Source organism: Mustelus asterias, chromosome 6 (assembly GCF_964213995.1).
Source record: "Mustelus asterias chromosome 6, sMusAst1.hap1.1, whole genome shotgun sequence".
Taxonomy (NCBI): Eukaryota; Metazoa; Chordata; class Chondrichthyes; order Carcharhiniformes; family Triakidae; genus Mustelus; species Mustelus asterias.
Genome location: NC_135806.1, coordinates 18,552,045 through 18,569,325, shown reverse-complemented (window position 1 = coordinate 18,569,325; position 17,281 = coordinate 18,552,045). Strand labels below are relative to the sequence as shown.

The following is a 17,281-nucleotide window of genomic DNA, read 5'->3' as shown; positions in this document are numbered from 1 at the left end:
TCCTATCCCATTCAGACACTGTGTTACCCTTTTCATATTGTCCATTTTAATGCTCTTCATTTGTCCCATTCTCCCAAGTCATGTTCATCATTTTCCATCCTATTTCCTGAAGTTTTGGTCAGTGCAGACTCAATGACCCGAATGGCCTCCTTCTGCACTGTATGATTCTAAGTTGCACCACTCCTTTAGTTTTCCTTTTCCCATGCTGCAATTCCCTTCCTGTCCTTCCCTATCTAATCATATTCTATAACTATAATGCTCCCTTCTTGCCCCAATATTAAGACGCTTTTCTTCCATTACCATTGCCTTATGTGGTGCTGTTCTCCTATTACTATCCTTTGTTTTCATGCTCTTTGATCGGTGCTTTGGTCACTATTATGCTGCTACTCTATCACTGTGACATAAGATTATCTTCTTCTGCCCCATTTCCCCACTGCAGCATTTCTTGTCTGCCCCTTTTGATTCTGCGCATCGCCTTGTTGTTCCTATTCCCTAGTTTATGTCAGCTCGCCCAGACTATCATTTGCCTATGTTCTCCACCTCTTGCCACACCCCATTCTTCTTGTGCTTGGATTCAACCCAAGAGAAGAACTGAAAATATGTTTTCCATTGAGGTAAAAATTATCAGTTTATATATCGCAATGTGTGTTAAGTTTAATTTTACAATACTTTCACCTCTCTGATTTTGCTTGATAATAAATTTTAAAGATTCACAAACTTGTCCGTCATTAAGAATTCTCCATCCATTCACGCTGGTGCGATTCCCCAGTTCCGCCAGTAGCACACCCCCGCTCGCGGGTTTCCTGCTGGGGTGCGGTGATGTCAATGGAAATTCCCATTGGCAGCAGGGGGACCAGAGAATCCCGCCACTAGCAAACAACATGCCACCTCCCGCCGGAGGGAAACACACGACTGGGAGGCCGGAGAACCTCGCCCTTAGTGTCTATCAGATTTCTTCTCAACACATGTCAACATTTACAATAGAAACTTTCTATATAAGAATTTATGATGGGATTATGTATCAGCATCATAGCTGGATGAATTACTTGAACGTTAATTATGTTTTTTCAGAAACAAGTCAATATTTTCACTTAAGTAACCTTAAATTTACAATATCCAAAATATAGCTTCATACAAAATATAAGAAACTAAAAAATGTTAAATATTTTTCAATAACAATTAGCTTTATGTATTAAATTTTATATCTAAAATTTAATATCTTAATTGAAATGTTTACTTTAAGGTTTCAGCCTCTTCCAAAACCTGGACTTGGATTTTATAATTTTACCTCAGGAGATAACTCAGCTGAAAGGAGATTCTACAGTGTTAGCAGATGCAATGGTTCCTCCTCTTCCCTTTCCTTAGGCCTGTTGGAGCTAGCTAAAATCTGTTATTCTATGAAGATTTCAGTTTGTTTGACCATTACTCAAGGGAAATTCTCTTTTCTATTCTCCTCAACTTGTCACCAACTCGTTAGAAAACCGTGGCTTAAAGCCTCATTCAAAATTTAAGTTACATCCACTTCTGAGCAAACCAAAGGATCTGTTTTAATGCGATTTGTGCATGTGACTTCCTTTCAAGGCTGCTATCAGGGAGACACAAATGACAAACATTTGTGTGTGTTAACGATGCAGATTGAGGTAGCTACCTTTCTACATAGTCCTTCATTTGAAAAGACATCTACCAGATCAAACCTGTAGTGAATTGCTTCTTATTTTCCAAGCACATGAATGAGTAAAGAGGAAGAAAAGCAAGTGGAGAATGAAAGGAGAATGAGCATTTTCGTTTGCAGACAATCTATAGATGTACAAGAGGATGTGTGATTTGTAGCAGTACATGAGTCAAACAAAGCTCAAGACAACTGAATCAGATTTTGGTGGTATTTGTACGACATGTTGCTGCAATGCACTGGAGGAAATGCAGGCCTAAAAATAAAAAAATAAAATATTTTACATGCTTGCCCCTTGCTGCCTTCTAGAAATACAAGTGCCCAAATTTCAGCTGTGTGACACAGTAGCATTCTTCCAAAAATATATATTTTCACCACTTCTATAATGGGTTTTCTTCGTAGAAATGCCCACTATGGCTGGTGAATGAGCTTCACAATACCTACCAATCATATGATGCTCTCCACTGGACTCTAAATTAGCATCTAAGTTCCATTCCTTGATCAGGCCACCACAGACTATTGCCAATATTTGCATTCAGCCCATAATCATCTGACTTGTTACGGACAATGCCACAGAGGTTCTGGGAGCTACACACAAATGAATCCACATATAGCTAGCTATCTGATGTAAAACTATATAATTCAAGTCTAGATTTTGGGCAGAGGCTGAAACCTTCAAGTAAACATTCTACTGGAGATATATAAAGACTAAAAGTGCATAAATGTAATTGTTATTGTAAAATAATTGACGTTTGTTGACTATAAGGTGTAAACAGCAATAATTTCATTTTGAAGAGCAGATGTCAGACTAGTGGCCTCTCAGTGGAATCACTGTTTTGAAACTCTGTTTGCATTAACTCATAATGGAGTAAAAAAAAGTTTGTAAAAATACAAAAATGAGCACACTATTCAATGGTGGCACGGAGCCATGACATCCGACTATAAGCTGGAATGATCAAGAGTAATGAATCAGGTTACGGTAGCTGCAAAATCTAATTAAGGTTCAGAGATTTGAACTGAAAATGATAAATGAGCACGTCAGCGCCATAATGCATACAGAGAAACGCACAAATAGCCATCTCCAAAAAGGACACCTGCGCACGGTCCCAAATAACTTACTTTATAATAGCTACAAACTGATCTTTTAAACCACAAAAACTTATAAATTACGACCAATGAAAGCCTTCAATGCACCATGCCCATTTACAACATAAAGCGCTGCACGTGCAGAAAAATGCAAGTTAGCAGCAGGTGGCAGGTGTTTGTGTGGACTGGAGATCTTTTTATCAAGCATTCATAGTGCCAGAGAAACTCTTCTATCTCTAGGATTCAATGCTTGCACCGTTCTAGCAAGGGGATAGATGGGTTTCTCTGCTGCCATGGATGCTGGGTAAAAGGATTTCCATTAACACAGAAACCAGAAACTGTCAGTTTGGGAAGTGCGGGACAAAAGGAAGTCAGGAGCTGGGAGAACTAAACTCAGAGGACGGGGGCTGTAAACATGTGGAGGTCAGGGGGTTGAAGTTCTGGGGGGCTCGGGAGTTGGGCCTGAACCAGACTAAGAGTTCGGAAGAAAAGGATGGAAAGAATGGTTTGCACTTTTACATCCTTGCTCCTGAGTCTCTCTCCACCTCTCTCTCCTCTCCTCCCTTCCCCCTTCCCCCACCCCCCCCCCCCACACACACACACACACACACACACACACACACACACACACACACACACACACACACACACACACACACACACACACACCTATTCTTGAGTGACCTTTTTTTGGAACTTTTCATAATATCTCTTGCAACCACAAATAATGATTACCTTGGACTCAACCTTAAAGTAAATTCTGTAACTTTGGTAGAAGTCATTTATTTGACCTGGTATCATGTCACATATTGACAACACTACTCTATCACCAGATATGTCAGCTTCTGATGAGCTGCTGGTTTCAAATTGGTGTCTCTGTATGCCCTGTTTGAGAGCAGATATCCACTCCATCTGACGAAGGAACAGCGCTCCGAAAGCTAATGGCATTTCCTACCAAATAAACCTGTTGGACTTTAACCTGGTGTTGTTAAAACTCTTACTGGGTTTCAAATATCACATTTCAAACATGGGGGAGTAACTGGAGTAACTGGAGGGAGGGGGCGCCAGACAGTGGTATTCAGGACATTCATCACTCCAATTTGGCTTGGATCTTCTAGGCACTCCATCCTTACAGTAGCCACTGTGTCCTGTGCAGGCTGCCAATATAGCAAACCCCAGGATTAGGACAGATTCTTGCTGAAAAAGAATCATCAGACAGCAATAATAAGGGACCCCAACACATTAAGTGAATTAAAATCACACTGTGCTGACAGGGCTCCAGAATTAGGCACAATCCCAGGTGAGAGTAGAAAGAAACTGTAGGGGATACAACAAATTTTGGACTACCTGGTTACTCTGGTTTCCCAACTACCATTTTGAAAATGAGGACTGCTGCAAATAAAGAGCACCTGAGGTAAGTCCCATTGGTGTCTGTTTCATTGTATTACAAGTGTGCCTGACACCAGGAAAAAACCTCATCTGCATACTTCACCAGCTTTATAAAAACAATTAAATACTCAACATCAGGTGCAATATTCATTTTCATAGAAAATTAACAGCACAAAGGCGGCCATTTGACCACGGGGTCCATGCTAGATCTCCATAGAGCAACCCAGTCAGACACACCCAATACGATCTCATAACTATGCAAGTTTATTTCCATCAAGTGCCTATCCACCTATCCAATTTCATTTTGAAATCATCACCACCACTCCTACCACCCTCTTAAGCTGCATTAAATTCCACCTGTCTCTTGTTTGCTCATCCTGAAGTCCCGCACCATCACAGATGCCAGTCTTTAGACAATTTGATACACTCCACAATATCAAAACATGAATGAAGACATTGGATACAGTGAAGACTATGGGCCCTGACAATATCAAACTGTAGTACTGAAATTTCTGCTCCAAAACTAACTGTGCGTTTAACCAAGATGATCCAGTACAGCTGCAATACTTTTCCTGTGTCATATTTCTCCCTTTTTAAAAAAAATTCATTTGTGGAACATGGGCATTGCTGGCTGGCCAGCATCTATTGCCCATCCTTATTGCCCTTGTTCAGAGAGCAGTTGAGAGTCAACCACATTGCTGTGGCTCTGGAGTTACATGTAGGCCAGACCGGGTGAGGACAATAGATTTCCTTCCCTAAAGAACATTAGTGAACCAGATGGGTTTTTCCAACAATCGACTATGGTTTCATGGTCATCAGTAGATTCTTAATTCCAGATTTTTTTTATTGAACTCAAATACCACCAATTGCCATGGTGGGATTCGAAGCCAGGTTCCCAGAACATTAGCTGAGTTCCTGAATTAATAGTCTAGCGATAATAGCACTGGGCCATCACCTTCCCTAATTATTGAAGATTCCAAGATATAAAGGAAATAGGAAGATCATGGATATGTCGTCGTGCACAAAGGTCTGGCACATATAGGGTGAATGTGGGGCTGAGCACAGTACCACCCACATATGATGTGAGATCAGATAGCCCACATCCAGGGTTAGCTGAATGTTGGAGAGAACTGTGTGTAATCGCAGCATGGAGACAGTTCCTAGCTTGTATTCTTTACTGTATATTTGTAAATAGTTCTACGTGTCAATAAAGACAAGGAATTAACCTACATGTGAAGAGAAGACTTCTTTACACCTACGGAACTGTAACCAGCACCCCACAACGTGGTGGCAGCTTGTGGAAAAACTCAAGATCCTGAAGAAAATGCAGATAAAAACTAAAATGTTAGAAGGCTGAGAATAAATTCAGCAAAGCATTCTACCCTGAGAAGATGTTCCAGAAGCAGTGGTGCAGAGGAAAATCGTTTCAAGCTGAGCACAATCATCACTGTAGTGGAGCCTGCCAAAACAAGCAAGTGCAGAAAACCCCTTTGTCTCCAAATAAATGGTGTCACTATCTTAAAATTTAGAAAATGCTTAAAGCAGAACCTACTCTAAGTTTAAATTTATTTATTGGTCACAAGTAGCCTTATCTTAACCAAAAGAGAAAATGCTGCAAAATCTCAGCAGGTCTGACAGCATCTGTAAGGAGAGAAAAGAGCTGACGTTTCGAGTCCAGATTACCCTTTGTCAAAGCTAAAAGGCATAGAAACATCTGTGAACAGCCACATTAGGCTTATATTTACACTGCAATGAAGTTATTGTGAAAATCCCCCAGTTGCCACACTCCGGCACCTGTTTTAAGACACAGAGAGAATTTAGCATGGCCAACCCACCGAACCAGCACATCTTTCGGACTGTGGGAGGAAACTGGAGCACCCGGAGGAAACCCACGCTGACACGGGGAGAACGTGCAGACTCCGCACAAACAGTGACCCAAGCCAGGAACCCTAGTGCTGTGAGGAAGCAGTGCTAGCCACTGTGCTGCACTCTTTGAAATATTTTAACCACAGATCAGAATTCCACTCAACCACAATTTGGACTCATTCAAGGGCCAAACCTAATGGAAAATTTGATATTCTTGAGAAGAAAAGTTCTGAACTACTGGAGTACGCCAGGTCTAGGTATAAAGTTAGATGCCCAGTTTAATCCTTTTTTACACTGGTTTGGTGAATTTAAGGGTGAGGTAATCCTAACACAAGGAATTGATGAATCCTCAACCAGCGTTGATGAATTACTAAAAGCCTTCGACAAGTATTTTAATCTTAGTTGAGCAGTCTGCAGAGCTGAAAAAGAGGCACAGAAAACCCCCAGCCTGGCAACAAAAGGCAGGGGAAAGAAAATCGATACTCAAACAAATAACACAAGGGTGTCAGAGAGGCAAGGAGCTTTCTAGAAGTCCCAACGATAGGTCGTTTTGGAGATTCCTGGCACGTTTCCAGAACTGCAACAGCAGCTGGCAGAGAATGACAAGGACAAAACCCTGCTGCAGGCAGAGCAAGGAAAAGCAGAAGTACAATCAGAAAACATTTGTATCAAAGCTGAACTCAAAGATTTAAAATGCAAGATTCAAGTTGAGTATACCTTTGAAGACCACTGATAACTAAAGTCTTCAATTAATCAAACTGTTCGACTGGTGGCAGAAGTTGATCAGTGCAGTTAGCAGCTAAAGTCCTGACTACCTGCTCCAATTAACATTCTACCACTAGATATAACCCAAGAATTAGTGAGGGTTCATAAGTGAAGCCATAAATCAGGAGTCACTGAAGAAGAGACGTACAAACACACAGGATCAAGGTTAGAACAAAGGCCAAGAGAGGCCAGGACAGAGTGGGCAGATGGGGTCAAGAGAGTCAATGTGGGACGGGTGAATGGGGTGGGGATCGGACTGGCATGGGGGCGGTGTAGGGAATTGGCTAGGTGGGGAAAGTTGACTTGGTGATGGGGTTGGGTAGTCGGCAGTGGGAATCATCAAGGATTGGGAGGAAGAGGAACTGAGATACCATGTTGATTGTCAAACATCTAAAAGATTGGAAGAAGTAAACCAGTAAACACAACGTGAAGTTTCAGACATTACTTCCTTCAGAGCAGAAAGCAACAAATTCTTAACATGGGTTTGGAGACAAATGTTTAAGAGTGGAAATGTCGTGTGAGTAGAAAGGCCATTGAAGGGGAAGTCTGTGGGAAATTACATTAAAGTGAAACTGGCAGCGTTAAATGGATATACAGCCACCACTTTATTAACAACGTTAGAGTAAACAGTATTAAGTGAGTCAACATTAAGCAAGGTCCTAAGTATAACAATAAATGCCTTGTCAAATGGATTTTAACCATTCAAAAATGTAACAAAGTAACATTATTTTGGAAGAAGGGAGTTTTCGTTTGCTCACCTCATTTTAGAGGTTTCCTTTGTCATGACTACAGGAAATTATGGCTGAGTGAAATCCACTTATAACTTCATCAGCTAACCAAAAGTATTGAACATTATTTAAAGTGGACCTGTACTTTTAAAAATTACAAGAAAAGACACTGACCAGAACTGGCTGCCACAAGTCACCTGATGTCTAGAATTATATGTTAACCTTTTCTGGAAAGTTATCATATAGATTACACCGCTGACATGTTGTTCATGGAATTCCATGGGGGTGGCAAGGTCCCCTTCAAGGAGGAACTCTTGAATGAAAGTCATTAAAAATGCAAAGCGCTGGACCTTAATCAACTGTAATTCTGTTAAGACAATGGGAACAGCTAACCAGTCAGATACCCAACAGGCATCCAAAAGCCTTTTGGAGGGTGAAATATACCCTTCTGTCATTGCTTTCTATCCTGAAATGTGTCAGACGTTTCTGAGATGAAAGATGAGGATAAAAAATGTGATTACTTGTTCAACAGCTGAACATGTTAATCAAATTCCTTCTTGGAATGCACAAAATGGAGGCTTAAGAATTGGTTCTGTCAAGCCAGAAATAGTGAGTAGTTATCAAAGTCATCTAAAAACAATAATGAAGGAACAAGTAAGAAATTTCACTCTGAAGAGAAGAATATCCTCAGCAAGGTGAACTTCAACTCAACTCCAGGATTTTAAAGGAAAATGGCCAGAACATTCAACCATCTATCCTCAAGGACAAGCAGAGGACTTAATCACAAATTCTTTTAACTTTTATTCGGACTTGAACTTTGTTTACTTCTGAGGTTTGTGCGTGCGTGCGAATTGTCTCATATTTTATTAATTTCCCTCTGGTTTAGTTTCTTGTAAACTCACTCTTTCTTTGACTCAAGAAAACCTGGTTTTGATTGGCTCCTTATTGAAAGGTAAATACATTTGGATTGGAAAAGACATTTGCACAAAATACATTTTAAAAAACCGTTATTGCAAGCAGCTGAGGGGGCTGAAAAAAAAGGAGCCAGTTCACTCCTCCTCACCCAATCATAACACCTTCCTTGAATGGAAGCCTCCTCCAGCTATCACAGATAACAAGCTTAAATCAATAACAGGCAGAATCGCAAAGATATTGTGTCTTTCATAAGTCTTTAACACCGATGCTAATATGTTACGCATATGTTCTTCTCTATCATAAACCATATTAGACCAGTGCCATCCAAGATAGCACTAGTATTTTCTAGAGAACTGTGGGGGGACTATTTTAATGGAGTGTATGAATTGTTCTAACACTTCAATCAATAACTGTTTTCACTGTCTCCCCAAAATGGAAAGAATAGACAGTAACTTGGGAGTTTGCATCAGTTTTTACTATAGAGGACACATGCAACATCACAGAAGCAGCTGCAAATCAGGAAATGGAAGGGAGGAAATCAGCAAAATTATAGTCAAAGAAGTGGTACTGAGTGAATTGTTGGAGCTGCCGCTGACAAGAGCCCATCTTGATGAACTTCACCCGAGAGTTTTAAAAGAAGCATCAAGTGAGATTGCTGATGCATTGTTTTTAATTGTCCAAAACTCCCTAAATTTGGGGATGGTGCCACTGATTGGAAGATACCAAATCGAACTCCATGATTCAAAAAGAAAGAAAGACAGGAAGCACAAAACTACAGGCCAGCTAGCTTAACATCTGTAGTAGGGAAAATGTTAGAAATTATTCTTAAAGAAGTTATAGCAGGGCACTTGGATAAGTTCAAGATAATAGGCAGAGTGAACATAGTTGAAAGGGATAACGTGTTTAACCAACCTTTTGGAGCTCTTTGAGAAAGTAAAATGTGCTGTGGATAAAGGGAAACTGATGGATGTACTATATTTTGATTTCCACAAGGCATTTGATAAAGTACAACAGCAAAGCCTATTGAGAGAGAGAGAGAGAGAGAAGGGGGGGGGGGGGTGGTGCTATCACATTAGCATGGCTGGCTAACAGGCAGCAGAGAAAATTGGCCTTTATTCAGGTTGGCAAGATGTAATGAGTGGTGTGCTACAGGCATCAGTGCTGGGACCTCAGCGGTTTCCAATTTATATTAACGATTCAGATGAAATTGATGATACGAAGATAGGTAGGAAAGTAAGTTGTGAAGTGGACATAAGGAGGCTCCAAACAGTTAAGTGAGTAAGCAAAGATCTAGAAAATGAAGGATAATGTGGGAAAATGTGAAATTGTCTAATTTGGCAGGAAGAATAAAAAAGCATATTACAGAAATGGTGAGAGATCTGTATCCTAGTGCATGAATCGCAAAAGGCTGGTATGCAGGTACAGTAAATAATTATTAAAGATAATTGGGGCGGCAAGGTGGCAGAGAGATTAGTTCTGCTGCCTCACAGCACAGTAAGAAGTCTCACAACACCAGGTTAAAGTCCAACAGGTTTATTTGGCAGCACAAGCTTTCGGAGCACTGCTCCTTCATCAGGACATATACAGACATAAACTCAATTTACAAGGTAATGCTTGGGATGCGAGTCTTTACAGGTAATCAAATTTTAAAGGTACAGACAATGTGAGTGGAGAGAGGGCCAAGCACAAGTTAAAGAGGTCCTCACGCCTTGCCTGGGCTTGCAAAATCTCACTAAACTGTCCTGGCTGGAGACAATACACACCTCTTTAATTTGTGCTTGGCCCTCTCTCCAGTCACATTTTCTGTACCTTTAAGACTTGATTACCTGTAAAGACTCGCATCCCAATCATTATCTTGTAAATTGAGTTTGTGTCTGTTTATGCCCTGTTTGTGAACAACAAGTCCTCACTCACCTGATGAAGCAGCAGCGCTCCGAAAGCTTGTGCTGCCAAATAAACCCGTTGGACTTTAACCTGGTGTTGTGAGATTTCTTACTGTGCTTACCAACGCCGCCATCTCCACATCATGTCCTCACAGCGCCAAGGACCCGGGTTAAATTCCACGGCCTTGGGTGACTCTGTGCAGAGTTTGCATGTTCTCCCCGTGTCTGCATGGGTTTCCTCCGGGTGCTGCGGTTTCATCCCACAGTCCAAAAATGTGCAAGTTAGGTGGAAGGCCATGCTAAACTGCCCCTTAGTGTCCCAAGATATATAGGTTAGGGGGATAAACAGGGTAAATGCGTGGAGTTATGGGGATCTTGTTAAATGACGGAGCAGGCTCAAGGGGCTGAGTGCTACTTATATTCCTTGTGCGTATGTCCATATGCTTCCACTTAAGGAATGATGAAAATCTTATCAGATAGGTAATTAACATCTACCTAACAATTGGATTCTAAATGAAAGACACAACCTGAGGAGGAAGATAGACATATGCTCAGAATAGATCTACCAAAACCTTTTTGTTGCTACTCCACATCTCTCTGCTGAGTGAAAGTGATCATCAGCCTTTCTCTCTGAAACATAGCCAACATTGTGAAGCTGTTACATGGGGGGTGGAAACACAGGCACAGACATCAGCATAAAGGGCTATCAAGAGGTCTCCTTGTACTTCTTATTCAACCTTTCAGGACAATTAACACTAAAACGATGAACTGCCATTTAAAATGAAATTATTTTTTCACTTAAATTAAATTATAGGTTGAGAATCCAAACAAATCTGTCTTTATGACTAATTTACTGGATTTGAAGCCAATTAATGGCATCCCAGATCTATTAACACATTGAATTTTCTGCTTTCATCTAAAGGTAAAATTGTTGAATGCATCAATGCAAACACTTACTGCAGTCCATGCACCAATAATACAACGAGAACAGGTCCAACTATCATGGATTTCGTGAAGCGGGACACCATAACAACCTAAAGATCAAAGAAATGTGTCATCACTATTATTCCAATCCCAAAATCAACATTACAAGTGAGCAGAGCTAAGAAAATAACACCTACTTGCATGAACCTGTAGACAGCACTTTGCACACGATATCAACAAACTAGTTCCGTCTTCTTCAATAAATGAATTGGTAGGGTAGAGATCATTATTTTCTTCGCTGTACGTAAAGCACATTTCTGGAATAAGCGGTTTAGTTTTATGTTGCTTGGATGGTGGCAGCTCGGTTGTATCAGTTTTGATCTGGGATCTCCTTTCCATGAGGTGATCAGGCTGGATATGAAACAAATAAGATGCGCAGTTGATTATCCTTGTTTTTTTCTTCTAAAATGCTTTAAAATATTGTGATCATTAAGGTTAGAGAAATTAGTGCTGTACAACCAGGATCAGCAGCAAGTGTAATACATTCAGGAGCAGAATAAAGTTCTCCTTACTCTCTGCTTCTGCCATTTTTGAGCCCGAACTTCAAAAGAGCTGTACCAGTGCAACATTTAATTTCCATTTACCACAGCAGTTATCCTGTGACTTCACACTGAGACAGCGAATTAATATCAAATAAAGGGCAGTTTTATGCTTTAGATCATTACCTATTAGGCATTGTAATAACATAGCCTAAATTATAGCAATGGAGAGGAATGATGCTGTAGAGTGGTCAAGGACCGAGTCTATTTGGTTAGAATTAAGGAGCAGCAGAGAATCTATTACACTAATGGGTATATACGATAGGTCACCAAATAGTGGGAAGGAGACAAAGGATCAAATTTTCAGGTAATTAAAGAAAGGTGCGAGAACTATAATGGGGGACTTCAATTATCCTAACATGAACTAGGATAGCAGCCAAGTAAATGGCAAACAGTGAAAACATGCCTCAAATTTTTCCAGTAGAATTTTTTTGATTGTTGTTTTCCAGCTAAACAATGAGGAACCATACCTGGGTTCTGGGGAGTCAAGTGGGGAAAGTAAAGCATGTTACAGTGAGAGAATATTTGGGGAAAATCTAGCTTAATATTATTAGATTCACAATAGTAGTGGAAAAGGAGAAGGGACAATCAAATGTAAAAATATCTGACTGGAGAAGGGCCAATTTCAGTCAGCTGAAAAAAGATCTGGCCCAGGCACATATGAATCAAAAATTGGTAGGCAAACCAGGATTAATGGGAGGTCTCCTAAAAGGAGATAGAAACATAGAATCTAAAAGTAGGAGTGGGCCATTCGGCCCTTCAAGCCTACTCCGCCATTCATTGATCATGGCTGATCATCGAATTCAATATCCTGATCCCCTCTCCCTCCCATATCCCTTGATCCCTTTTGCTGTTTCTACTCTGACTAGCACATGACACAGTAGTAATCCTGAGATCATTACCTTTGAGGTCCGACTTTTCAGCTTGCTTCCGAGCTCCCTAGATTCTGCTTTTAGGACCTCATCCCTTTTTTTTACCTTTTTCAACCAATGTGTACTGCGACCACTGGCTGTTCGCCCTCCCCATTCAGAGTGTCCTGCAGCCGCTCCGGGACATCTTTGACCCTAGTACCAGGGAGGCAACGTACCATCCTGGAGTCTTGTTTGCGGCCACAGAAATGCCTATCTATTCCCTTACTATTGAATCCCTATACTTCCCATACTTTTTACTCCTCCCCTCTGCAGCAGAACCAACTGTGCTGCAACGGATTTGGCTGTTGCTGTTTTCCCCTGAAAGGTCATTCCCCTCAACAGTATCCAAAGCGGTATATCTGTTTTGCAGGAGAATAGTCACAGGAGACTGTTGCACTGTCTGCCTAGCTCTCTTGCTCTGCCTGGTGGTCACCCATTCCCTTCCTGCCTGTGGAGCCTCAGCCTGCAGTGGACCACCTGGTTCAGATACAAAGCAGAACATTCCTATGAGGAGGGAAGGCAGGACATCCAAAATTATATGTTTGTGGTTAACTAAGGATATAAAAGTTGAAGTGAGACAGAGAAAGGAGGGTTATGAGAATTATACATTTCATAATACAGTGGAAAACCAAGCTGAGATAGAAAGTGCAGAGGAAAATGAAAAACAGGAGTAAGAGAAACACAGAGAGAGGATAAGACTAGATTTTTCCCTTTTTGGAAAAAGGGAACCCAAAGGTTTTTCACAAACAAACATAGTTAAAGCATGCCGAAAGGGTAGCAAAATAAAAGCGAAATACTGGGAATGCTTGAAATCTGAAATAAAGACAGAAAACGCTGGAAAAAACCCTCAGGTCTGGCAGTATCTGCGGAGCGAGAAATAGAGTTAACATTTCATATGACTCTTCGTCAGAACTCTCCTTCTCAGATATCGCTATTACTGCTAAGTTTTTTTCAAGCATTTTCTGCTTTTATTTCAAAAGGGGTGCTGATTAGGGACCAAAAATGAAATACTTGTGTGGCATGGCCAAGGTACTGAATGAGAACTTTGTATCTCCCTTCAACAGAGAAGAAAATTCTGCCACCATAGCTCAAAGGAGGGTGCAGAAGCGACATTGGATGGGATAAAAATAGATAAAAGAATAAGTACTTAACAGTTTGCAGTCCTTAAAGTTAAGAAGTTATTCAGACCAGATTGGATAAGGCTCTGGCCACAATCCTCCATTATATATATATGGAGGTGATGTCAGAAGAATAGACAATTATAAATGTTACACCCGTGTTTAAACAAGGAGGGAGGAAGGGGATAAACTTGCCAATTGCAGAGCAGTCAATCTGAACTCAGCGGTGGAGTAATTTTTATATACCAGCCAAAATTAATTTGCATTTGGAATAGTATCAGCTAACGAATGAAAGTCAGTACGAGTTTGTTAAAGGTTGGACTAATTTGATCAAGTTCTTGGATGAAGTAACAGAGGGCTAATTGTGATAGGGCAGCTGATGTGTGTATGAACTTTCAAAAGATGTTTAATAAAGTATCGTACAGTAGCAAGATTAGACCTCATGGAATTAAAAAGACAGTCATAGCAGAAACACAAGATTAACCATGGAACAGAAACAATTGTTTCTCAGACTACAAAGGGGTATGCAACTATGAACTGGTGTTAAGGGTGAATATTTGGACCACTGCTCTAATATAATGACTTGGATTCACAGCGCATAATTTCAAAGTGTGCACATCACAGGAAATTCAGAAATGCATTTAAAATGAAGAGGATAGCAACATAATTTAAGAGAACGTAAATTTTGGGCCCAATTTTACCATCAGGTTTTCGGGCGCAAAAACTTGGTAAAGTCACACGTGAGGCGAGTAGCGCGACCCGCACCTGGCTACGCATCGGTTCCCCCTTTAACAGGACCCGAAAATGGCCATGGGCAACAGCCATTTTAAATGCAATTGCATGCATTTAAATTGACTTAATGGGCTGCACGCCCAACTTTACTGGCACTTCCCCCTTTACCACCGCATTCGCCCATCCAGAATCGGCATGAAACAGACATGCTCTACAAAAATCTGATTCGGGCGCTGTTAGTGAGGAGGTAAGTGCCGAGTGTCCGACAGCTCTCTGCTTGAGATCGGTGGGAGGGCGGGGGGTGGGGGTTCCACTGCCACTCTGCTTGTGATCAGTGAGGGCGAGGGGGGGTGGGGGGGGCGGGTCTGCTGCCACTCTGCCTGTGATCAGTGAGGGGGAAAGGGGGGTCCGCTGTCACTTTGTCTGTGATTGGTGAGGGGGAAGGGGAGTCCACTGCCACTCTGCCTAAGATCAGTGAGGGGGAAGGGGAGGGGGGGGAGCCTGCGATCTATTTGGGTGGTGGAGGGGGTAGAGGGATAAGAGGGTCAATAATGTTGTGGGGGTGGGGCAATGTCTGTGGGGGCATGGGGGAGGCATTATCTGGCCAGGAGCGATGTGGCAGAGGAGCTGCATTCTATCATTTTTTTCTGCACATGCGCAATTGGAGGCACCGATTGGAGCTGCAGGACTTGGGGCGCATTAAGCCTCGCCTAAGGCTACTGCAGCGTGATTCGGAATTGCTGATAATTTTTCAGGCAGTGTGTGTATGGCGGCACCTGAGAACGGGTCTAAAAGTCGGATCTGAAACACTCCCAGTTTCAAGCCCAGCATTTAGAATCAAAATAGTAAAATAGGGCCCTTTGATTTGATTGTCAAATGTACTAGTATACAATGAAAAGTATTGTTTCTTCCACAGATAAAGCATACCATACATAGAGAAGGAGAGAGTGCAGAATGTAGTGTTACAGACATAGCTAGGGTGCAGAGAAAGATCAACTTAATACGAGGAAGGTCCATTCAAAAATCTGATGGCAGCAGGGAAGAAGCTGTTTTTGAGTCAGTTGGTACTTGTCCTCAGGCTTTTGTATCTTTTTCCCAACAGAAGATGGAAAAGAGCATGTCCGGGGTGCATGGGGTCCTTGATTATGCTGACTGCTTTTCCAAGGCAGCAGGAAGTGTAAACAGAGTCAATGGATGGGAGACCGGTTTGCGTGAAGGACTGGGCTTCGTTCACGACCCTTTTGTAGTTTTTTGCAGTTTTGCATAGAGCAGGAGTCATACCAAGCTGTGTTACAGCTGGGAAGAATGCTTTCTACGGTGCATCTGTAAAAGTTGGTGAGAATCGTAGCGGACATGCCAAATTTCCTTAGCCTCCTGAGAAAGTAGTGGCGTTGGTGGGTTTTCTTAACTATAGCATCAGCATGGAGGGACCAGGACAGGTTGTTGGTGATCTGGACACGTAGAACCTTGAAGCTCTCGACTATTTCCATTTCGTCCCCGTTGATGTAGATAGGGCCATGTCCTCCACTATGCTTCCTGAAATCGACGACTATCTCCTTTGTTTTAGTGACATTGAGGGAGAGATTATTGTCGTCATACCAATTCACCAGATTCTTTATCTCTTTCCTCTTGTCATTGTTTGAGATCCAGCCCAATATGGTGGTGGCGTCAGCAAATTTGAAAATCGAGTTGGAGGGGAATTTGGCCATACAGTCATAGGTGTATAAGGAGTATAGTGGTCACAGGGCTGAGGACACAGCCTTGTGGGGCACCAGTGTTGAGGATGATCGTGGAGGAGGTGTTGTTGCCTATCCTTACTGATTGCGGTCTGTGGGTTGGGAAGTCTAGAATCCAGTCGCAGAGGGAAGAGCTGAGCCCCAGGCCACGGAGTCTGGAGATGAGTTTTGTGAGCAGATACATGGCAGGTGCAACATAACACAGAAGTGTGAAGTGATACATTTTGGTAGGAAGAATAAGGAGGGACAATAAAAATTAAATTGTATGATACAACTAACAGCATTTGATGTTGGCAGAACAAATGGAGAAAGTTATTAAAAAGAATACTTAAGTTTAGTAATAGAGGAAAAGTGAAAAAAATAAGGGAAAGTTATGCTAAAATTTCATAAAATATAGGTTAGGACTCAGCTCAAATTCTGGATTCAATTTTGAGCACCTCACTTTGGGAAGGACGTCAATGTCTTTGTGAGGTTGTAGAAGAGATTTCCTAGAAATACCAATAATGAGAGGCTTCAGTCATGTGGAGAGATTGGAGAAGCTAGTGTGGTTCCCCATAGAGCTGTGAATGTAAGGAGATTTGATAATGGTGTACATGAAAGGTTTGGTCAAGTAAATAAGAAGAAACTGCTTACTCCCTCTTTACTGTGGCAGGAGTTTTGGTAATCGGAAGATACAGGTTAAGGTGATTGGCAAAAGAGCCAGAGCAGCAGCAGAAAACATTTTTTAAAACAGCGGTGTTAAATCCATTAGGCATACAATGGTGGACGAATGAGTCTGAAGCCAAGTCTGTACCTCAAGACAGATTTATTCACAAGACTGCAGAGTCCGCCCCACACTTCAGTGTTCCAGCCGTCCCCATTTATAGATGTATCAATACCATCAATTGCAATTGCCATTAAAACCTTTACAATGTAATTGCCATTTAACAAAGCAATTGCAATTGGACCTTAACAAAATAA

The 17,281-nt window shown here is 41.5% G+C and overlaps 1 protein-coding gene across 1 annotated transcript in view; it reads right to left on the bottom strand.

Moving 5' to 3' along the window:
- LOC144494781 (lysine-specific demethylase 4C-like) overlaps positions 1-17,281 on the bottom strand; it is a 386,490-nt gene that overhangs the window by 119,856 nt on the left and 249,353 nt on the right. Inside the window, exons 14-15 of the mRNA XM_078214103.1 lie at positions 11,423-11,636; positions 11,259-11,335 (exon numbers count right to left, since the gene is read on the bottom strand). Of these exons, the coding sequence (XP_078070229.1) occupies positions 11,259-11,335; positions 11,423-11,636 (291 nt within the window). The remainder of the gene's footprint in view (positions 1-11,258; positions 11,336-11,422; positions 11,637-17,281) is intronic.